The sequence below is a fragment of the Carassius carassius genome, chromosome 39 (assembly GCF_963082965.1).
Source record: "Carassius carassius chromosome 39, fCarCar2.1, whole genome shotgun sequence".
Lineage (NCBI taxonomy): Eukaryota > Metazoa > Chordata > Actinopteri > Cypriniformes > Cyprinidae > Carassius > Carassius carassius.
The window spans coordinates 11,079,476-11,103,955 of NC_081793.1; the positions used below are offsets into that span (position 1 = coordinate 11,079,476).

The 24,480-nt window shown below is 38.9% G+C and overlaps 1 protein-coding gene across 1 annotated transcript in view; it reads left to right on the forward strand.

Annotated features, from left to right (window-relative positions):
* The first annotated feature begins 5,785 nt into the window (after positions 1-5,785).
* Positions 5,786-24,480, forward strand: part of LOC132121359 (kelch domain-containing protein 1-like) — a 56,648-nt gene continuing 37,953 nt past the window's right edge. Inside the window, exons 1-8 of the mRNA XM_059530675.1 lie at positions 5,786-5,984; positions 6,324-6,394; positions 6,653-6,770; positions 7,252-7,364; positions 7,633-7,717; positions 7,818-7,916; positions 9,304-9,378; positions 12,812-12,870. Coding sequence (XP_059386658.1) covers positions 5,820-5,984; positions 6,324-6,394; positions 6,653-6,770; positions 7,252-7,364; positions 7,633-7,717; positions 7,818-7,916; positions 9,304-9,378; positions 12,812-12,870 — 785 coding nt within the window. The 5' untranslated portion in view covers positions 5,786-5,819. The remainder of the gene's footprint in view (positions 5,985-6,323; positions 6,395-6,652; positions 6,771-7,251; positions 7,365-7,632; positions 7,718-7,817; positions 7,917-9,303; positions 9,379-12,811; positions 12,871-24,480) is intronic.

Below are 24,480 nucleotides of genomic sequence, written 5' to 3' on the forward strand. Positions count from 1 at the left end.
TCATTTTGCCGTTGTCAAACTGCTTGTGCATTCAAAAACGGACTAGATTATTATTAAAATTAATGGCAAACTGATATTTGCTATGGACACATATGGATAAATAACTGGCTTAAAACCCTTTTTTGGGGTGAAAATACTATTTTTTTCTTTTCCATAAGACTTTTGCACAGTACTTTATTTTAAAAACGACATTGTTGCTACTTTATAAAGAATGAGCATACAGTAATTCACAAAACTGATTAAAGACAGTGACAGACAGCACTCATCTTAAGTAAATATCAGAGTGAGTGACAGAGATACAGTAGAAACATTATGTGTGGTTTTGTATTGAATAATGACCCAGATTGTGAAATGCATTTATTAGCCTTAGATTAAGGGAAGCACAACTTGGGAAATGAGAGCATACAAGGTGAAAGCTATGGATTTATTTTAAATATTTGTAATGTTCTTTAATGTTATCCATAGTTTTTTTTTGAGGTTCTTTTTTTTTTTAAGTATCGGTTCAGGCACCGTTTAGGCGCTGGTACCGTTTTAAAAGTATGCAGCACTGCAGTCACCCAGATCTGGTACGTATCCAGACCAGATGGTGGATCAGCACCTAGAAAGGACCTCTACAGCCCTGAAAGACAGCGGAGACCAGGACAACTAGAGCCGCAGATACAGATCCCCTGTAAAGACCTTGTCTCAGAGGAACACCAGGACAAGACCACAGGAAACAGATGATTCTTCTGCACAATCTGACTTTGCTGCAGCCTGGAATTGAACTACTGGTTTCGTCTGGTCAGAGGAGAACTGGCCCCCCAACTGAGCCTGGTTTCTCCCAAGGTTTTTTTCTCCATTCTGTCACCGATGGAGTTTCGGTTCCTTGCCGCTGTCGCCTCTGGCTTGCTTAGTTGGGGTCACTTCATCTACAGTGATATCGTTGACTTGATTGCAAATAATTGAACAGACACTATTAACTGAACAGAGATGACATCACTGAATTCAATGATGAACTGCCTTTAACTATCATTTTGCATTATTGACACACTGTTTTCATAATGAATGTTGTTCAGTTGCTTTGACTCAATGTATTTTGTTTAAAGCGTTATATAAATAAAGGTGACTTGACTTGACTTGACGTATGTACCGAATACCGAATGTTTTTTTTTTTGAGGAGGTGGGGTAGTGCACAATAGACAACAGTGCGCTCCTGACAGCTTTGGCTTCGGTGAAGAGGGTCAGGGACCTGCAGGCATTTTCAGTTGATGAAGGTTGCCTGGAATTCGGGCCAGCCTACTCTCACGATATCTTGAGACCCCGGCCTGGATAGGTGCCCAAAGTTCCCACCACTCCTTTTATAGATCAGGTGATGAACTTGCAAGCGCTGCCCCTGTAGGAGGCAGACCTAGCCCTGGCACTGCTCTGTCCAGTACGTTCGCTCCGCACTTACATGGACAGAACTCAATGCCTTAGGACCTCAGATCCACTCTTTGTTTGTTACGGAGGCCAGGAGATGGGAAAGGCTGTCTCCATGCAGAAGTTATCCCACTGAATAGTGAATGCTATTGTCCTGGCTTATCAATCTCAAGACTTGCCATGCCCCCTTGGGGTGAGAGCTCACTCAACTAGGAATGTAGCCTCCTCCTGGGCACTGGCGCATGGCTCTTTGCTAACAGATATCTGTAGAGCTGCGGGCTGAGCGACACCTAACACATTTGTGAGATTTTATAATCTCTGTGTAGAGCCCGTGTCCTCCTGGGTATTCGCCCCTTCGGGCCAGTATGGACCTGCTCGGTGTCAATCTGCTTGCTGCGCCATTCCACTCCACAGACTAAATGTGTGCACTATTCCCCTCAGGTGAGTTCCTCAGTCCAGAACCCTGGGTTCCTCTAGCACTGTTGATGTCCAGCACTTTGGTTGCCAGCCCTATCGGTCAGCCCAGTGTGGGACTAGGTGCCTCCATGTGTTGTGATTCCCCTTTTTCGGGCAATCCCACGTGTGTATTCCACAGTAAGTCTCTTCGTAGCATGTGTCTTTCCCTTGGCAAACACCTTGCCAGCTCTGTCGTTGAAACTTCCACCCTGCGGGCTGGTACCTCAGAGTTCATGTGTATCACCACCTCTTGGTTGGTACCTGCCTTTGTAAGTCCTCCTTACAACCAGGCGGCCTGCTAACATACGTCCAGCTGGAATATGCTACCCAGTGTAGACTCACTCTCACCCTCATTCGTGCTGGCCTCACGACAGGGTGCTATCACTCACACAGGTCACTGGAAGACAGTCATGTGGCATTTTGTAAGGGACCCTGTGACCGGTGGGTCGAACAGGTGTCGTTCATCTCCAATCACTCCACCGGCCTCGCTCCTGTTCCCACGTCTCTCAGCCCCGCCCCACTTGTCACAGACCCCATTCGTCAGTCTCTTTCTGATGTAACGTAGAATGTGACCGACTGAAAGGGAAGGTCTAGGTTACATATGTACCTCCCGTTCCCTGAAGGAGAGAACGGAGATGTTATGTCCCTTTGCCACATATTTCCCTGTCCCTTTGGCTCGGCTCCTCAATGAAGACACAGCGGGGGTGAGCTCGCGATGCAAATTCCGCAGACTCTGTATACCATTGGCTAGTTTTGCTACCACTCAAAGGTGATTGGGCTCTCGGGTGAGATCCCCATTCGTCAGTGTCTTTCGGATATAATGTCTCCGTTCCCTCCTTCAGGGAACAAGGGTTACATACGTAAGCTAGACGTTTCCTATGGTCTTGTCCCGGTGGTCACCTAAGACAAGGTCTTTACAGGGGATCTTTATCTGGGGCTCTAGTTGTCCTGGTCTCCGCTGTCTTTCAGGGCTTTAGAGGTCCTTTCTAGCTGCTGATCAACCATCTGGTCTGGATACGTACTGATCCGGGTGACTGCAGTGAACCTATGACTTGGAGACAGACTGGATCTGGTGGCTACGGTGACCTCGGAATAAGAGAAAAACAGACTAATGTAAGGGAAACAGGTCAATTTAGCTCAAAGGGAATCATTTAAGATTTTAAAGGGAATTTGAACAGAATCACTGTTTCATGGCTGATCACTGAGACGCCCTGCGATTCACTGAACGAGCCTTTTAACATCAAATCTGCACTGGATATTAATATCCAAAGTATAGTGAAAACACTATCAATTAGTACAGTAACAAGATCGGCAGTTTAAGACATTAACTTGTAAGCACAAAACACAAGATACTTCTCTTTTCAATATGAATAAGGCTTTATTCAATAAATCTAAGACATATAAACTAATCTAACACATAAGCACACGCACTCACACATTCATACAAGTTGCAGGAAGGATAGAAAGTTAGGAAAGAATTTACGAGAACGAAAATGTGGAATCCCAAGTTTACAGCAATACTTGAAATTGCATAGACATGAACAGCCATCAATCACTTAATTAACCCTCGCATTGAGTTCCTCAATGAGGTTAAAATTATATTAGATACACCAGTACAAATGTCTGGAGGAGTTACTTGCATCTCCTGTGTAAAGGGGGTTCCATTTGTTGTCGTTAAAAGGGGGTTTCCCGAGGTTGCTGATTGGCTGTAAGTTCAGTAGTCGTTGAAGTGATGTCTTGTGAAGCCCGTGGTTGGGCGTTGGCTGAAGACGCAGAGTTGTGGGCTGGTTGAAGTTGAACGGGCACTCGAGGTCAGACACGGTATTACAAAACTTAACTCAGAGCACAAAACTCTCAAACGGAAAAGAAAAGAAACTAAAGTAAAAGAACAGAAGTAAAGTTTGACGAGACTAGGTGGTGTTTCTTCTCATCGTGCCTAAGTAGCAGCAGGTGTGCAGGACGAAGAACGCTGGAACTGCGCTCAAAGAACGCTAACAGTGATGACTAAAAGCATGACTAAAAGCAAAGCTACAAGCTAAAAGCTAAAAGCCGGCCACACCTCAAATGTTGTCTTGACCAATTAGATATTAACTTTGCTCTGGGTATCATAAATCATATGTTATCTTATCAAGCACGTGGTCCGAATTTTCCCGCTCTTGCAGGGTATCATTTTGGACATGATTCCTATAACAAGAATATGATACATTTGACAAATAACTGATGGTCAGGAATGTTTCAAGCTAACAGATTCAAACACATAAATACTAAACATGAATATGAATACTTAAGCTATTCAATAGTTATTAAAAGACATACACAATAAGTGATTATAAACATGATAGTCAAATGTCTGGGTTACATATAAATGAATGTGGAGTTAAGCAATGGACTGATGTTCATTTATAAGTATTTTTGAGTTCATTAAAAGACAGTTCTTGTGCCATTCTCTGACAAAAGATGTTCTGTGGGGACCAGAGGTTAAGAGGTCCTAAGGAATTTCAGTCTGGTTCTGCTAGGTGGGGGGAAGTCAATCCAAGGATTTTGTTTATTACTCTCATGGGTTTACATGTGCTGGTCGGTGTTGCATCTTGATTACTTGCCCCAAATTTGACAATCTCTTCTCCAAATTGAAATTGTCAATAATTGTTCTAGTGGTGTTAATGTTGAAAGCTGTTCTGTGAAAGAGTTGGTTGGTTGGTTATCTTGCTTCTGACTCTGGCACTAGGAATTCGGTTCGTGTTTCAACCACAGTCCTGATCGACTCTTTAATTTGTCTGGTTCGGGTCTGATACACTACACTAATATTAGAGTAGATGCCATTCTTCTAATGATGTAGCATGTACATCAGGTGTTTTGGGAAGTGTTCCCAGTTCCGGTTTACCTAATTAATGCAGTCTAAAAATCCTTTAATGGATTTGGATATTAGAAGCATATTAGTGTGTTATGTGTTAGCCTGGTTAAAGAGATAGGTCTTTAATCTAGATTTAAACTGCAAGAGTATGTCTGCCTCCCGAACAATGTTAGGTAGGTTATTCCAGAGTTAAGGTGCCAAATAAGAAAAGGATCTACGGCCCGCAGTTGATTTTGATATTCTGGGTATTATCAAATTGCCTGAGTTTTGAGAACGCAGCAGACGTGGAGGATTATAATGCAACACATAACTTTCTAAATAATAAGCAAGATTTTTAAATCTATATAATGTTTGATAGGGAGCCAGTGCTGTGTTGACAGAACCTGGCTAATATGGTCGAGTTTGTTTACTAGGAGTGCAGAACAACCACCCAATAAAGTATTACAATAATCTAACCTTGAGGTCATAAATGCATGGATTAACATTTCTGCATTTGACATTGAGAGCATAGGCCGTAATTTAGATATATTTTTGAGATGGAAAAATGCAGTTATAAGTCCGCGATCCGCCGTAAAGCAAGAAGAAGATGCCTCACACGCAGGCTGTGTTTTGAGGAGGTGCTCATACAGTTCAGGCATTGCAGTGCATCAGAGGTAAAAATAAATAAATAAATAAATACACAATATAAATACCTGATCAGTTTTTTCTTTTTTGCACAGACCGATCATTTTGTCTTTATACATCAATGTATCGTCATGAGACGCAGGGTTTAATTAGTGTTTTAATTAAGGGTTTTGTTTGTGTAGGTTTTTTTATTTATTTATTTATTTATTTATTATTTGTTTTAGCCATGATTCCCATCCACTTACATTATAAGACTGACAGATTACAACGGTTTGATTTCAAAATCTTAGTTTGTGTTTTACTGAAGAATCAAAGTAACCTACATCTTGGATGTTCTGTGGGTAAGTTAAGCAGATAAACATAAAATTTTCTTTTTTGGGTGAACTATCCCTTTAAATACCTGTCCAGCCCCCAGCTTGTCTTCAACCCAGTAGCTTTGTTTTGTTTCCTGTTTGCATACCCAGTCTTCTTAGTGTAAACAACGCAGCTGATGTCTATGCTGTCAGGTTCTGAACAGCAGCAGCTGAGTGCTTCAGTTATGGGGAGTATAAAAGAACCAGTGGTTGTCACAGCGCAGTGTTCACTGATTCCACCGCGGAGTGACCACATCTCCTTCCTGGAGGGACACAACCTGTACGTCTGGGGAGGCTGCCAGGTGAGCTCCACAGAAAAAATAAAATAAAAATTACATTGCGCTGCGAATATTTTCCATCCACTTAAACGTAAAAAAAAGTGAGTAGAACTATCAAAATAGTTGAATGTTGTTGAATATCAGTAGTTTGTCTGGTTGGGATTAGATAATTTTGGTTTGCTCTTGTTTGGATTATAGAGAAAATGTAAAGGAAAAAAAGGGCTGTTTAAATTTTTACTTTATGTATTATTTATTGTCTGGATGGACAAGTGTAAACTGAGTGTTAAGTGTATTACTATTATTATTCCAGCTTTTCTGGTTGGGATTAGAGAACTTGATGTTTTTTTTTTTTTTTTTTTTTAGTGTGAGGATGGACAAGAAACATTTTTACCCAGTGATGAGATCTGGCTTTATGACATGGAGAGTGGAGTTTGGTGAGTTGCCATGTTTTATTTAAGAACATCTTTGGTCTAATTGTTTACCAAGGAATTATATTTCCAAAGTAGCTGACATCCCTAGCAATAGGTGTTCCTTCTGTGAACTCCACTTTTGCATATGGTAGGTGTTTTGTTTATTCCACCTGTTGTACTTTATTGCATTAAAACAGTGGTACCAGAGTTACCTGAGACTACCATTGCCAACCCCAAACAACATTTTCCCCTGAGTTTCAATTTCATGTCTGTGTGCCGCAGGTCTCTGAGACTTATGGGTGGAGAGGTTCCTCCTGTTCTTTCACAGGCTTGTGGTGCATATCTTCAGGGCATGCTTTACATTTTTGGGGGATGTGACATCAATGGCCACACCAACACGGTGAGCTGCTTTAGGAATGCTATCATCATAAAGCATCACATCTCCAAGTACACACTCATAGGCAGGATAACAGGTTTGTCCAGTATGCATCCAACATAATTGCATATATTGTCTGTAACCTGATAGAGAATGCGATAATGTGCTCTGAATGTTCCAACATTTCCCCTTATATTGAGAAAAGACTGTGGAAAAACAGTCAGTGAGATTTTGTTTTGCAAATGTAGAGATCCACCACAAAAAGTTTTTGATCTGAGCTCAATATAGGAAGTTGGATATACTGTAGTGTAATTCACGGTTTATTATTCTAAGCAAATATGACTAAACAAAGCCTCTGTTGAAAGGAAACTCAACCTCCCCAAAGGTTCTGGCGAATGTTTTCCTTACTTTTCTGCCACTGACATACAGAGAGAACAAAGACATTTCTGTAGGGAATAAATTCTCACTGCTTCTATTTAAGACTATGTTGCTGGTGTTATGACAGATGTATTGTGTTGACCTGTTGGGTGTGGAATATAGCTGGAGAAAAGTGACAGACACAGTGGGGGAAACACCCTCTCCTAGGGTCAGACATTCTTGCTGGGTCTACGAAAACAGGTAAGGAAATACAAGATCACTGCACTGTCTATACAGATATATCAATTCAGTGGTTGCATAATGTCCTCCTCAGATTCTTATAGTATGAATACAGTCTCTAAATTAAAGGACCATGTTTTAAAACTGGTCAGCTGCAGCAGTAAATTGGGTTGCAGGTCTGTAAGTGCCATGTACAGTAATGGAAATGCTAATAATGCATTTAATTGCTACACTATAAGAAGCTGTTGCTATTATGTCGCAGTTTTATAACAGCTGGTGTCATTCATAGGCTCATCTACTTTGGTGGATATGGCTGCAAAACAGTCAGAGAGGTCAACAACTCCAAGAGCTTTATGGTTGACGAGACTAGCTGGGTGAGCAGAAAGATCTTGGGGGGGGGTGTACAGTATTATTCAGAAGTAGAACTAGATAAACTGAACTTCATTTAGACGTTTATTTATTTATTTTTTACAGGCAACAATCGGGTCAGATTTTTTCCAGTTATGGGGTTGGAATAATGAGGTTCATATGTTTGAACCTGTGACAGCCACATGGACTGAACCACAAACCCAGGTAAAAGAGCAAAGATTTACTAAGCAAAAAAAATTATATGGCTAATGTTTTATTATTATTATTATTATTATTATTATTATTATTATTATTATTATTATTATTATTATTATTATTTATTTATTATTATTATTTTTTTATTATTTTCTTTTTTTTTTATCTCAGCCATAAAAGATAGTATACATTACAGGGCTCGACATTAACATTTGTCCGCTTGTCCGGGACAAGTGGATTTTGTGAGGGGCAAGTGAAAGATAATTTTACTTGCCCGACTTGACAAGTAACCTGATCAAAATTTTAATAACAAACAATAAAAAGGGCAGCACCGAAACTTTTGGGAGAATGATTCAGATTTTATTATTTTCTATGTAAACGTTGACTAACAACGGATAATGCATTGACAGTATCAAGGTCGCTTCAGTTGAGGCTCATGCAGTCTGTCTGACTAGCAGAGAAATCAACACTATAAGTGCAACAGCACACACCAAGAAACAAATGTGAACAAGCATACTGCGGTAGAAAAAAATATAAATATTCTATATAATATATGCAACATCACATGTCCAGGAGTGATGTTTCCCGACTTTCAGCTCGATTGCAAATGTGATATTGACTTTTTGTTAAATAAACAAGTAATATTAACTGACTGACATTTTAGACACATTATGGATCATTTTTGCTCCATTTCGCTAACAAAAATAGTTCTAAGCAAAGCCACTGCAGTCTTTTATAACTAAATTATTAATTTTTGAACGAGTCAATGATTCAGTGAACCATTTATAAAAACAGTTACTTGCTTCATTTATTGAATGAATCAGCCATTTGAACAAATCGGTTGAATCAATGATTCACTAATTAAGACAGTGACTTACCACCACCTACTGGTGGTTTAATTTCATATTTAAAAGTATTATTGCATTTTTCCAACATGTCATATTTGAATGTCAATAAAGTAAAACATTAGTCTAATAACATTATTTATGCATGTGGACAGATGGAGTTTGTTGATACTGATTTAATTTGAATAGTAACAATCATATAGTGTCTTATTATTCTAACTTAATGTATTGATCACATGTAAGACTTCGATGTAAATGGAGACATATACATTTAATCAGTTTAGGAAAATATTGTCCTTCATAAAGTAAAAAATTGTAACAGCAATCAATTTAAGGCAAATATAAAAATATGCTGATTAAAAATATGCTGAAAAAAAACATTTTTTCCCCCCCGGACAAGTAAATTTTTTACTCGAACAAGTGAATGATTGATTTACTTGCTAATTATTTGCTAATTGTGATCTAATTATAAGCTTAATGTCGAGCCATTTATTATATACTGTATATTTTGTATATATTGTTTGCCTGCTGTCTGGTTCCTTTTCTTGCAGGGCCAGCCTCCAGAGCCCCGGTCCTCACATGCCAGTACTAATTTAGGTCATAAGGGCTATATATGTGGAGGCCTGGTAAGCCATTTAACTGATATTTTCAGTTAAGTTTGGTAGTCCCTGGGTCAGAGGTGATATCACTTACAGTGTTATTCATATACTATTATACTATTTATTAACATTTTGTATTAACTTTAATTTATATATTTTCGGTTTTCATTTCAGTTTTATTTTGTATTAAATGTATATGCTTTTGTCATCTTTATAAGTGTTAAAAATTTAGATTTAGCTTTATTTTTCTTTATAACTTGTAACTTTAGTATTTAAACATTTCCATTAGTTGCCATTTCTAATTTTGCTTTTCATCTAATAATTATGTCAGCTTTATTTTAATTAATTTAATGAAGATTATTTTATTAGTTTTAGTTAACAATAGCAACACTGATCAGTAATTGTAAAAAAAAATTGTGTTTTACATTTATAGAAATACATAATTATTTCAAAAATGTTTATTTTCATCTTGAATACTACTAACTTTATGCCAGCAACCCCCTTTTATTAATCATTTTTTACACATAGAATAAATTAATTATGGCTTATTGCAAAAAGCTGGGTAACAATTTACTTAAAGCCTTTACATATAATGCATTATGAAAGTGACAAAAGTGGAAGTGACGTGACATTCAGCCAAGTATGGTGACCCATACTCAAAATTCATGCTCTGTTTTTAATTCATCCAAAGTGCACACACACAGAAGTGAACACACACCCGGAGCAGTGGGCAACCATTTATGCTGCGGCGCCTGGGGAGCAGTTGGGGGTTCGGTGCCTTTATAAAAATATAAATGGTTCTTAATAGGTATAATGGTATAATGATTTATAATTATTCATAATGTGCATGTAATTATATTTTTATTATAACTTTATATTTTGTTATAAATAATTATATTCGAATTTAAAATACATAATGTAACAATTAATTGCTAAGTGGTATTAACTGTAATTACAATTGTTCATGAGTTTGCACAATGCATTATAAGGTGTTTTACAAAGTTATAATTAATGCATTAAAACTATTTTGTAATGCATTATACATAAAGGCTTTAAGTAAATTGTTTCCAAAAGCTGTTTTACAATGGCATAAACTGAAGACTTGCTTTTGCATGGTGGGCACTAGTTGTCACTATAACTCTAAAAGGTCTGTTGGCCTACAAAACATGAGCAAAAAATGACCGATTTTTTTTTGTCCTGAATGATACTATACATTATACCATGGGTTCTCAACTCTGGCCCCCGAGATCCATTTTCTTGCAGAGTTTAGCTCCAACCTTGATCAAACTCACCTGCCTGTAACATTCTAGTAATTCTAAAGACCTGCATTAGCTTGTTCAGGTTTGTTTGATTAGGTTTGGAGCTAAACTCTGCAGGAAAATGGACCTCAACAAAGCCACTATAAAGCAAGCCTGCAACCTTTAGCCAAAAAAGCGTAACAGTTAATGCTAAAACTTCCAGTCAAAATCGAATCCCAATCGCGATTGGGCGTTTGCTAAATTGCATAAACTTGTGATGTGGACGTGATATTAGTGCTCCAAAGTGTATGCATGACTGCCTATAAGGTGTGATTTATGCATTTACTTTGCTATCTAAGCAATCATTTATGTCGATCGTCGCCTACCTTGCCATGAGAAGAAGCAATGACTTATAATGTGTGAAAAGAAGCACAACACTTTTGTCGCCCCCTTCTCGCATGCGAAGATACGTGACAAGCTATGTAACATCTGCCCCATGTCTTCTGCAGTACCTTTTGCCAGTGCTGTGTAATTTTGGCAAATGTCTTCAAGTGTTTTTCGATCATAGGTTTAAAAAATGATTAATGGGGTAGGGGCTTGTGCGTGGGATGGGGAATGCCCATAATGGTTATAATGAAAAAATCTGAAGATTGTTATGAAAATGAAGTACCTCTTCATTTTTACCTCTGTACGATGTACGATCAATAATGAAATAAATCCCGTAATGTACGATAATTTCAGAATTTTATGAAAATTTAAATGATGGTAGTTGCAGTCATAGGGCTTCTTTACTCATACAAGAAATCGGCTCATTACAGACACTCTAAATGCGTTCATGTGCAACTGAGGGTGTGTTAAGAATGCAGGAGAGTGCCCTGCTTTAAAGCCAACGAGCAGTAGTTGCAGTCCATGATAGCAAGAACCCCTTCAACATCTGGCAACACGCAGGATTCCGATGACAGCGGCTCAGATGTGGAGTTAACTGCACCACGCAGCAACAGCTAAATTCCTTCTTCACTGGACGCGACAAAGCAAGTGTTAAAAATAATTTTAATATGTTTTAATATGCGCCGCGACACAGACAGTCACTGAAAATAATGGGACAGTATTTTGTCTCACTGCTTCCATCCAACAATACGCCTTGTTATCTATTGTGGTAATTTGCAGGTCGTGTCAAAATGTTGTTGGTTTAGAAAAGATAAATAACTATTTTGAGTCGTGTACGATAATTTTCTTCCAAATAGGATAATTTTGAACTTCTGGTACGATACTTGTACATTTCCAATCTGGCAACACTGGTCAAAAGTTCCACGGTTTATCTTCCGGGATTCCACTTAGCTGTCACCCATCAGGATGCAATGACAACAGCTTTGCGGGCTTGTTGTTGTTGTTGCGTATTTTTTTTTTGATATGTCATTTTATTCATTTATCATTTTAGGCAAGGTCCAGGATTAATCAGTAAAACATTTTTAAAATGCACCTACTACTACGAAGAGCAATAAGATGGCATTATCAAATGAAAAAGGGCACTTTTGATTTTGAATGGCAAAGACGTGCTCACCCATAGACATTCACAGGTTCATTTTGTGGTATTAGCAAAACAACAAATCTAATGCTTTTCATGGAACTTAAGTAATTATAAAATACATTTTGATATAGCCTGGTTAGCTGGTCTGTTGGATCGGATTGCTTTATTACTACTGAACCACTTCAGAGTTCCTTTTCAATCGAGCCAAGACCACCTCGTTCAAGCGATCTCAGACCGACAGTTTTGATGCAGATCCATGGACGATTGCCTTGTTCACATATGCCCAAACTAACTGAGCTAAAGGGGGAAAACGCACCAGGTTCTGAAAAAACACCGTTACAGGCCATGTGTGAAAGCATCATACACACAGCATATTTTAAATATTACATATTTGTTTGCATCAAATAAATCATAGAATTACTGATGATTTCGACTGTGTTTATACCCTGAAAGGATGTGTATCCCAACATATCCTGAGAGATACAACTCATTAAATTCAGAATATATGAAATATTTCAAAAACTCATTTGAATATGTTTTACTGGAGTCCAGAATTTTTTTTTTTTTTTTTGCTGATAGTTTAGATAACTCTTGCCTGTTTTAAGGTTAAGCTCTGGTTGATATACCAGAAATACAACAGTATATCAAGTTATTTTTCCTCATGAAATACTGAAAATTCTGTCTGTCATTTCAGGAAATGCAGATGATAGACATTCATTGTTTAGATCTGGTAACATGGACGTGGACACAAATGTAAGTAATGTTTTTCTCTGAGTGGCCTGATTACGTTATTCATTAAAAAAGGAACACAATATCACAGTTGAACAATCTACATATTGTGCTTCTGCTATTTAAACCCAAAGTGTTTCCTGCTCAGCTAAAGGAGCATGTCTGCCATGTTAACATAGTAGCACTCTCGTAACTTCATTATTTTAAACTATATCTGTATATTTGCTAAATAAAATGTTCCCATGGTGCTATAAAGTTGTTTTGGGTGGTTTAGCACACACATTCTCAACAGATTGTATCATCTGTAGTATGCAGTGCAGTATGTTAAATTCAAAAGTTCAACACTTTTTTTTCCCAAAATGTGTGGTATATGATATTTATGCAAAGGCTTTTTAGTGCTATGTTAGGTTTCTTTTCCTAAGAACAGAAGCCAAATTTGGGGAGATGCGACACATAACCACTGCTCAACAAAACACATTTTATTTAACTATAAAAATAAACATGCAATGTTTAGTAATCAAGGTAGATGATACTCAGTATGTTGGTGCTTGTAAGTAGTATAAATAGCACTCAAAATCAAACAACAAATAATCAAAACACAAAAGTGCATTCTAGATGACGATTAATCAAATCTGGAAGTCCTTCAGTGTGGCGGGGATCTTCCATAACCTCCATATTATGCAAGCGCTTCGGCAGTCTCATGAGCAAACACAAATGCCAACAAGCAAATAGTCCCTTTCAAAGCACACTGATTTAGTCCAAGTGCAAAACCACATCAGCCAATCACCTGCAATCAGAAAGTCACCTGTAACTCAGAAACAAACACAAAGTGATTCACTGAGACAATAACCAAAAAAAAAAAAAAGCTTAAGTAAAAACAAGCATAAGCAGTCATGAATAACAACAGAACAATGAAAAATCAACCTACCATAAACACAGAGCACTGAATAAGGCATATTATATTGTATAAAATAAAATGTACAAATAAACTGAATAGTCTTCACTGTATAAATTTAATATTAGGGCTGTGAAACTTTGGGTAGACTTCGATTCACAGGTTTTCCAAGAACGATTTTTGAAAATTTAGAACGATTACATTCACAATTACGGACCAGCCGTGTTCTCTCTGGTCGGGTTGCCACTCTCAGGGTTGCCGGGGGAGACGTGTAGGACCGGCGTGCGCCCCCAGTTGATCGATACGAGCATCCACGCGGAGCGCCAAGTCGATAAGTCAGTTGAGGCTGGATGGCAACTCAAGCAGGTAGATTTCTTTCTGAACACTGTCGGCCAACTCATGCAGGAACAGATCCCACTGCGCCTCCTCGTTTCGCCTGCACTTGGCTGCCAAGGTGTGAAACTCGATCGAGTAATCTGCCACGGAGTGATTCCCTTGTTTTAGATCCGCGAGTCTTCTGGCAGCCTCCTTGCCGGCCACGTCTCGGTCGAATACCAACTTCATTTCGGCCACGAGGGAGTGGAACGAGGCGCAGCATGGGTCTTGGTTCTCCCACACCGCCGTTCCCCACAAGGTTGCCCTCCCAGAGAGCAGTGTAAGCACAAACGCCACCTTGGACTCAATGGAGTAATTCTCAGGAACAGGTAGGCGGGGTTCCCGCCGGTAGTTCAACTTGGGGACAGCTCAGTGAACAGACGGTGCGGGCAGCGCAGTGGGAGTGGTCAGCTGTTGGATCTGTTGGGTGAGCTCGGACACCGGTGTCACCAGCGCTTGGACAGCGCGTCTGGTGTTGACGATGTTCTCCTGCTGTTGATCCATACAGGTGATGCTGTGGTGAATGAATTCAAATAGGGATGTGGAACTTGCTGCTTCCATGTAGGTCAGAGCGTTCTGTAATGGGAAATAATGGTAAGGAAGCAAGTGCAAGTAAATGAAATAGGATTTATTAACGGAGTCCAATGAGGAGAGCGTGACACAGGAACTGAAACACGAAACAGAGAAGAAACAGGAACGAGAAACCAGGCATATGATCGGGAAACTTCAAACAACGCACTGACAAACACAAGCCGAAAGACAGGGCAATAAGTGGGGATCGGGTAATGAGTGGCGGCTGTGGCTGATGAACAATTAACAGAGACTCCCACGTGAAACGATCAGTGCTGACGAGACACACAAAACTCAACCCACATAATGCAAAGCAGAGACAACGGTTTACCAACCGTGACAGTTACTTGAGTTTATTGAACACAATTTATCTTACCAAACAGTGGTAATCGTGTAGATGTGGCAGTGGGACATATATCCTGTAGCTTGGTTATGAGGATGAGTGTCTCTCAGTGGAGCTCAGTGAGATCCATGCCAAACGGGACTTAAAAGCCTTAGTGAACTGAAACAAAGAGACGACAACCAGAAGCTGCACAGTAATATGCTCATGCTTATAATGGGGGATTGCGAGCCATTTGTGCATACTAACCAAGCAGTAGTGCCACGTATATATGTCCCGTGTCTAATTAGAGAATGGTAGTGATTGGTGCCATTTGACAGCAGCCTATGCCTCCGTGGCCTGACTGAACTAACGCTACGCTGGATTTCAGACAGGACCACTTTGGCAAGTTACTTGAATTTATTGAACAATTTATCTTTGGCGGTATGATTCCTTTTGGGGGTTCTTGCTCTCAAATTAAATGAACATACAAGAGCTTAAACATTAACCCCCCCCAAACATAATGAGAGATATTACTACCCAACAAAGAATCAGCCAAAACCAACCTTGTTCCCTTCCTGCAAAAGAGAAAAGACAATGTTATTGAGATATCCTTAACGCAGCCTACTGGCTAGTAGAGGGGTATTCTCCCCTCAAAAGGAGGAACAGCAGGCCTCTGCAGTCAAAGCAGCAAAGGGTGTTCTCTCCAACGGAAGAAAACAGCAGGCCCTTTTTCCTTTTTGAGGGCTGTTGATGAGGGATAGAACAGCAGACCCCTGTAGTTATAGCAGCAAGGGTGTTCTCTCCAGCGGCAGAAAACAGCAGGCCCTTTTCTTTACATCCCTCACTGAGGGATAGAACAGCAGACCCCTGAGTCAGCTGGCTGCTCTCAACACTCTTGCGGTACTTTGATGCCACACGTGACAGTCATGCGGCGTTAGCACAGTCTCCAGTGGGACAAAATTTCTAAATGGCATGCACTGCTTCAAGTCAGATTGTGATCGGTTTGCACAGTGCTGCATGAAGTCAAACACACCTAATGCCTGATACTCAGAGAGTCAGCTGCCTAAAGTATCGGATGCAGCCAGTAACTTCCCACTAGTGATTCCCAATGGTTTTAGAGGACGATTACTCCTCGTCACCCCCTGCTGTTCAGAGAATAGTACACCGAGGTTCTTACAATTACAGTAAAAATCAACCACTTCCAAGGACAGTTCAATTTTCTAGCACTTTACTACTTTGGTAAATTACCTGTTTACATACAGTACAGACCAAAAGTTTGGACACACCTTCTCATTCAAAGAGTTTTCTTTATTTTCATGACTATGAAAATTGTAGAGTCACACTGAAGGCATCAAGGGCTATTTGACCAAGAAGGAGAGTGATGGGGTGCTGCGCCAGATGACCTGGCCTCCACAGTCACCGGACCTGAACCCAGTCGAGATGGTTTAGGGGTGAGCTGGACCGCAGACTGAAGGCAAAAGGGCCAACAAGTGCTAAGCATCTCTCGGGGAACTCCTTCAAGACTGTTGGAAGACCATTTCAGGTGACTACCTCTTGAATCTCATCAAGAGAATGCCAAGAGTGTGCAAAGCAGTAATCAAAGCAAAAGGTGGCTACTTTGAAGAACCTAGAATATGACATATTTTCAGTTGTTTCACACTTTTTTGTTATGTATATATTTCCATATATAATTCCACATGTGTTAATTCATAGTTTTGATGCCTTCAGTGTGAATCTACAATTTTCATAGTCATGAAAATAAAGAAAACTCTTTGAATGAGAAGGTAGTAGACACTTTTGGTCTGTACTGTACATACTCTTACCTTAGTTAAAACATATGGACACATACAACACAGACACACCTTACTTTGAAAATCGTTTGGATTTTTGAAGGCACATTAGCAATTTGCATGATTCTAAACAAAAATCAGCAAATTGCCAGCAGGCAGCGCATTTGGACCAGTACAAACCATTCGGGATTTAAACGTACAGAACCGAGCAACAAACATTCCTGATTAATGACTGATGATTCCACTGCATCTCGTGGACTACACCACAAATTAATTCTTGTTTACATGGTTTCCACCGTTTATGATGACGATATTCGAGAGAGTCCAGTCTAGTGAGCTCATGATCTGAACTGAATTCAACACTGAACTGTAGCGTTCAATGCCGTGTGTGATTAATTATAATGCCAATAATACCTACCCTGATGCTGGGTAACCCTGCATAAAGATTGTATGCATTGCAAGTCGATCTTAAATGTATACCACAATAACTCTTTCTCTTTAATCGCGACAGTCTTAAGATGTAGTTTAACTGAGCAGGGAAAGATTTGTTTATCTTTATATGCTTAAAGCGCATGCTCTCCCACAAAACCAAGCAGACTTAACAGGGGGCTACTCAAGTATTTAGTTCTCGGTTTTACCATAATTTGTTATTTCGAGCCTTCACTGAATGATGGCGAGCAGTGATTTTTTTGTGTTTTTTTTTCTTCCCTCTCCTCTATTGGAGAATGCGGGCTATAAAGAACATACAGTCACATGCGTTGACTCAAAAACAATGATTAACCATTCAGTAAGAAAGCAAAATATTACCAATGCACTGCATTTTCAAGCACAGTTTATATATATATATATATATATATAATTAAACCTTGAAAACACTGCATTCAGTTTCAAGCATTTCAAGCACCCGTACTACCCTGTATGAGGGTGAATGTGACAAGTATAAAGCCTTGACTGTTTGGTCAGGTGCGCGCGCAGTCATCAGAGGCTCGCATTGGAGCCAGGCGGAAGCATAAATCCTGCTTATGCAACAGCAGGTCTAGCACGATATGAAACTGGACACTAGATAAGCCTCAAGCAAGCAAGCAGTCCCAATACCCTGATAGTTTTAAGCAAAGACCTTCTGAAGTGCATAGAGTGGGGCAGCATCCCCTTACGGAAGAATAGAAGTAGTGAAGGGTGCTCTTTTATAACAGCTAAAAAGAGCAGCATGCCCCTTTAAAGCAGTATGGCATATGGTCAGTACTCAAATTTAGGCAATAGCATAAGCCCTTGTCCATATAGCTTCGTGAAAATGTCCAGAGATGAGTTAAAGGGGAAATAGCCAGCTGTTTGTGGATGCTTTGAATCTTTTTGAATATCTTGCTTCTTCCAGTGAGGAAGCAGATCTTGTGTAAAGTTGTTGGGTCAGTCGTATTAGTACAACTTTGGCAATGAATCGCGGGCAAAGTGTCTATATCGAGTGCTCGCTCAGATCACTTCCAGTCCATCGCTTGACAAACAACGCAGCTAATTCGCTAAGTTCACGACTTGAAATCTGGTGAGATACTCGGTGGGAATCCTGCCAAAAAATCCAGATTTTAACGCTTCCTATGGAGATAGATTCGCCATCTGATTAGTTCCTGAGCAAGCGATAGCTCATGCGAGCCATTTGAGCATACTAACCAAGCAGTAGTGCCACATACATATGTCCCGTGTCTTAATGGAGAATGATAGTGATTGGAGCTATTTGACAGCTGACTGCATCAGCTGGTCGCAGCCTATGCCTTCGTGTCCTGACTTAAAAATATTAAATGGTTTTGACAGCCTTAAGATTTTTAGAAGATGAAATTGTTTGCATATACTTTTGAACCTCTTTTTTTCCTTTTTTTTTTTTTTACAATATATAAAGGATTTTGATGAGTGAATTTACTGTGGTGAATATTAAATTTAGCAAGAAGTCATAATAGGTTAATAATAAAATATTAATTAATTTTGTCTTTTTGAATATTAAAGAAGCCAAACAGTACATTCTTTAAAAGCAGAGAGAAACCCTGGAGCACACTGCGATGGATAATATTAGATAATTCAATCTAAAATAGCTGTGTATGAGGACAATCCCAAAAGTTCAACAAAAAGAACAGTTTGTATCCATGATGTCAGTCATGTACTTCTGTTCCTTTTGTGTTATCCCTATTTGGTCATGTTCCATTCCTAGTTTAGTTAATTAATGACTCCCCACCTGTTCCCGTTCTTCTCATTACTTTACTTATGTTTAAATACCCTGTCTGTTTAGTTCCAGTTAGTCCGCTATTAATGTTTGAAGATTTGTGTTTGGTTGTGCCCTTGTTCTCCTGTGGATCATTAAAAGAGCTCTTTATATATCTTCTTCCTTGTGCGATTACGCTACATACATTACAGAATAGCGGACCGAAAAAGTGAATACGCTTTGCAGCGGTTTTCTTTCTTTTTTGTTTTGTTTTCCCCCTCTCCTGGGATGGCCTTACCAGCTGTCCAGCTCCTATGCCTGGAGTAGTCAGACCATTCGCTGGAGGACGACACTAGGGACTTTCTCATTCTGTGCAGTTCACCAAATCATACTGAATCGTTTGAACCGGTTTGCATCTCCAGTAATCATTAATCCACAAATTACTTAAATTATTCACTTTTTTAACATGGCTGACACTCTCTCTGAGTCAAAATTAACCAATATCCCGGGGTAGTTTTTTTACTCAAACAGTACACTGACTGAATTGCTGTGAAGAGAGAACCGAAGATGAACACAAGCAGAGCAGCATGTGTGTTGTACTAACTTTTCTATGTGGACTGGGAGGGCTGCACAGCCTGCACACTGTGACTCCGTGTTGTTTCAAGCGCATCATTCTATGTACAGGATGCGCATACTGTATGCACATATTGAATATTATTAATATTAATGATTATGAATAGTCTTTCTTGTTCTGTCCTATCTATCATATGTTTCTGCCTTTATAACTGTGCTATACATTTAAAAGAAACGTGTTTTACATTTCTATATAGATGTACATACTTGTTATTTCATTAAATGTATTTTACAACAATACAAAGAGCAATGTATAACATTTTACCAGATTTTAGACTTATTCACTTTTATTTGTAAATAAAATATTTCACTAGATTTTATAAAATTATTGTGCACCAATGATTTTTCTAGAATCTAGAGTATCTTTTGCTGTTGAATTATCCACTAAACTAGTTTTATAATAGTATTTTTGTCATAGATTATAATTATATATTTTTTCATTTATTATTTTTAATTAAAGGCCGTGTTGCAGGGTTAACTTTTTAACGAATTTGTGCAATTTGCTTATTGGTAATAAACATATCAATGATGGTAATAAACTGTTATCCATTGTATTTTATGTTGTTGGGTATCACAAAACGGAATATAATACGAAAAAGTAGGTACTATCTTACAGCAGTCTCCTTTCCCCCACAATGCATTGCATTATGTCACCTTGGGGAGAGAATTTACCATAGCCTGCCTTGAGAGCATTGAGAGTGACTAGAGAGAGACGAGTAGTAGACGAGAGTATTCAGATGCAGATTATAGATAAATACATATATATATATAGATAGATAGACTAGATGTATAGATAGATAGACAGACAGATAGATAGAGAGATATCGACCAACAGCGACCCAAACGCACTAACTTCCCTACAGCACAAGCTTTTCAGCACAGTTTCCATGGGACGGCACCCACACAAGCACCTGCCAAACACAGGGACACACACGCGGCTACGTTTGCAACAACATTTTCACCGGAGGAAGAGATAAACGCATAGAAACGCCCATATAGCTAGCGTGATGCCTTCTAATTCTAGATGACAAAGACAAAGTTTACCAGTTCTACGACACTATGACAAAGGTTACCGGTACTTATCTGAACTAATGTCATCACTGCCACTAGATATAAAGAAAACGTTGATTTTTTTTCACTCAGTGCTACTCAATGACAGTAAAAAAAAAAAAAAAATATATATATATATATATATATATATATATGTGTGTGTGTGTGTGTGTGTGTGTGTGTGTGTGTCGTTATTGTGCACTGCTGCTCGTAGACTAGCTCCAGTGCTCATTGCTGCGATGCTAAATGATAGCAACTCACCAGGACACTTCACCAACTCTCCACTCATTCTCCTCGGACCATGCATTTAATGGGCTTTGACGGACATCAGTTCTTGGCAATTCCTCATTTGCCCTCTCACGTCTGGCAGGTTCGAAATTACATGGCTGCGGGCCATCATACATATTGGCTCTTGCCACCTCTTCCTCATCCCAGTCAGATGAGGACTTTGTACCGTTCCAGGCAAGTTACGCCAAACTTTCTGAGCGCAAGGAATTGTAACTAGATTATTTATTTTATTGCAATTTTACATTGACCTAAAATCGTTTTTTCAACGTGTACCACTTGCATAAACACTGCATCAGTAGGCAGTATTATTCGTAGGGGCTGCCATCGTTGTTTCGCATGCTGTGTGACCTCGGAACTCGGAGTACATCGATCTAGTACTAGACACGAGTTCACGGGTGGGAAGTCACGGGTTTGATTGCCGTTCCAGTGCACTTTCACGGGTTTAAGGTTGGAAAAACACAGGTTACGGGTTGCCTGGAACGCGGCATCATACTAGGCTGAGGCTACCTTTCCTCGACTTCTCCCCAACATGACGTCATCACAGAGTTGCGTAAAAAAAACCGTTAATACCAAAAACTTTTTGAGACTTGAAAATTTTTTTTACATTTTTGAGACATTTTAAAAATGACATACATATCTTGAGTGATTTATGTACCCATTAATTGAAAGTGGTGGTTAACCTGTAACATGGCCTTTAAATTGAAGTTGTTTATATGTAGTAGATTGTGTTTAATCGGTTCTGAAAAAAAATGGTATCGTTGCATCCCTAAGTGAGCCCACTCCCTTGGCTTATAACACATCAATGAAAAAAGAATGGTAAAAAAAACATCCTCCGAGTGCAGCTTCTCCCAAACATCCAAGAACAGTTTGGTGATGAACAATGCCTCTTCAAGCATGATGGAGAAACTTGCCATCAGGCAAAAATGATAACTAAGTGACTCGGGGAACAAAACATCAACATTTTGGGTCCATGGCCAGTAAACTCCCCAGACCTAAATCACATTGAGAACTTGAGGTCAATCCTCAAGACGTGGAGTGGACAAATAAAAACCCATAAATCCTGACAAACTCCAAGCATTGATTTATGCAAGAATGGGCTGCCATCAGTCAGGATGTGGCCCAGAAGTTGATTGAGAGCATTCCATGGTGAATTGCAGAGGTCTTGAAAAAGAAGGTTCAACACTGCAAATACTTTGCCTAAAAAGTATTTGCCTAAACTTATTGTAATTGTCAATAAAAGCCTTTGACACTTATACAATTCTTGTAATTATACTTCAATATACCATAGTAATATCTAACAAAAAGATTAAAAAAAAGAAAGCACCAGAATTTGTGAAAATTAATATTTGTAATTTTTTTTTTTTTACTTTGGCCACGGCTGTACATTGTGAAGAATAATGTAAATGTCTATAAAATCAAAAATAAATTGAAAAGGCCAGTAGAAGTTTTCATTCTTGATAATTTATCTCTTTCATAGTGTTTATTAGTACTTGACTAACTGGGGCCCAGGTCAGGAAGCAGACAGACTGGCTAAACTGACCGTCTGCTAGCTGCCTCACGTCACAGAGGTCAGTTAATTCTCAGCACATAGAGACTCTTTCACCTAGATATCACACTGTAGTGACTGTGTCTGTTCCCCGAACTAGAAAATACAAAAAACGTCCAAACCAAGTTGAGTAACAATTTAATTAAGGTTCAACAAATAAACTGATCATAATCTAGATGTGCTCTGTTCTGACAGAATCCTGGCTAAAACCTGATGATTGCATTATTTTAAATGAGTCCGCCCCCCTCCCAGATTACTGTTATAAACATGAGCCACGTCTAAAAGGCAAAGGGGGAGGTGTTGCTTCAATTTATAACAACGTTTTCAGGATTTCTCAGAGGGCAGGCTTAGTAATGGTGCTTCATATAACATTATCCAGAGAAAAAAAAATGTTAATGATAAATCCCCTGTGATGTTTGTACTGGCTACTGTATACAGGCCACCACGGCACCATACAGACTTTATTAAAGAGTTTGGTGATTTTACATCTGAGTTAGTTCTGGCTGCAGATAAATTTTTAATAGTTGGTGATTTTAATATCCATGTTGATAATGAAAAAGTTGCATTGGGATCAGCATTTATAGACATTCTGAACTTTAACTATTGGGGTTAGACTACACGTTTCAGGACCTACTCATTGTCGAAATCATACTCTAGATTTAATACTGTCACATGGAATTGATGTTGATAGTGTTGAAATTATGCAGCCAAGTGATGATATCTCAGATCATTACTTAGTTTTGTGCAAACTTCATATAGCCAAAATTGTAAAAATCTACTTCTTGTTACAAGTATGGTAGAACCATCACTTCTACCACAAAAGACTGCTTTTTAAGTTATCTTCCTGATGTATCCGAATTCCTTAGCATATCCATAACCTCAGAACAACTTGATGATGTAACAGAAACTATGGACTCTCTCTTTTCTAGCATTTTGAATACAGTTGCTCCTTTACACTTAAGGAAGGTTAAGGAAACCAGTATGACACCATGGTATAATGAGCATACTCGCACCCTAAAGAGAGCAGTCCGAAAAATGGAGCGCAGCTGGAGGAAAACAAAACTAGAGGTATTTTGTTTTGCTTGGCGGAAAAGTAAACTATCCTACAGAGAAGCATTAAAATCTGCTAAATCCGATTACTTTTTTTCTCTTTTAGAAGAAAACAAACATAACCCCAGGTATTTATTCAATACAGTGGCTAAATTAAAAAAATAAAGCCTCAACAAGTGTTGACCTTTCCCAACATCACAGCAGTAATGACTTTATTAACTACTTTATTTTTAAAATTGATACTATTAGAGATAAAATTGTAACCATTCAGCCGTCACCTACAGTTTTGTATCAGACAGTGCACTATAGACCCCCTGAGGAACAGTTCCACTCATTCTCTACTATAGGAGAGGAAGAATTGTATAGACTTGTTAAATCATCTAAACCAACAACATGTATGTTAGACCCTATACCATCTAAGCTCCTTAAATAGGTGCTTTCAGAAGTAATAGATCCTCTTCTGACTATTATTAATTCCTCATTGTCATTAGGATATTTCCCCCAAACCTTCAAACTGGCTGTTATTAAGCCTCTCATCAAAAAACCACAACTTGACCCCAAAGAACTAGTGAATTATAGACCAATCTCGAATCTCCCTTTTGTGTCCAAGATACTAGAAAAGGTGGTATCCTCACGATTATATTCCTTCTTAGAGAAAAAGGGTATATGTGAGGTTTTCCAGTCAGGATTTAGACCGTATCATAGTACTGAGACTGCTCTCCTTAGAGTTACAAATGAAATGCTCTTATCATCTGATCGTGGTTGTATATCTCTATTAGTTCTATTGGATCTTAGTGCTACGTTTGACACAATTGACCACAACATTCTTTTGCATAGACTTGAACACTTTGATGGCATTAATGGACGTGCATTAGCATGGTTTAAATCGTACTTATATGACCGCCATCAATTCGTAGCAGTGAATGAAGA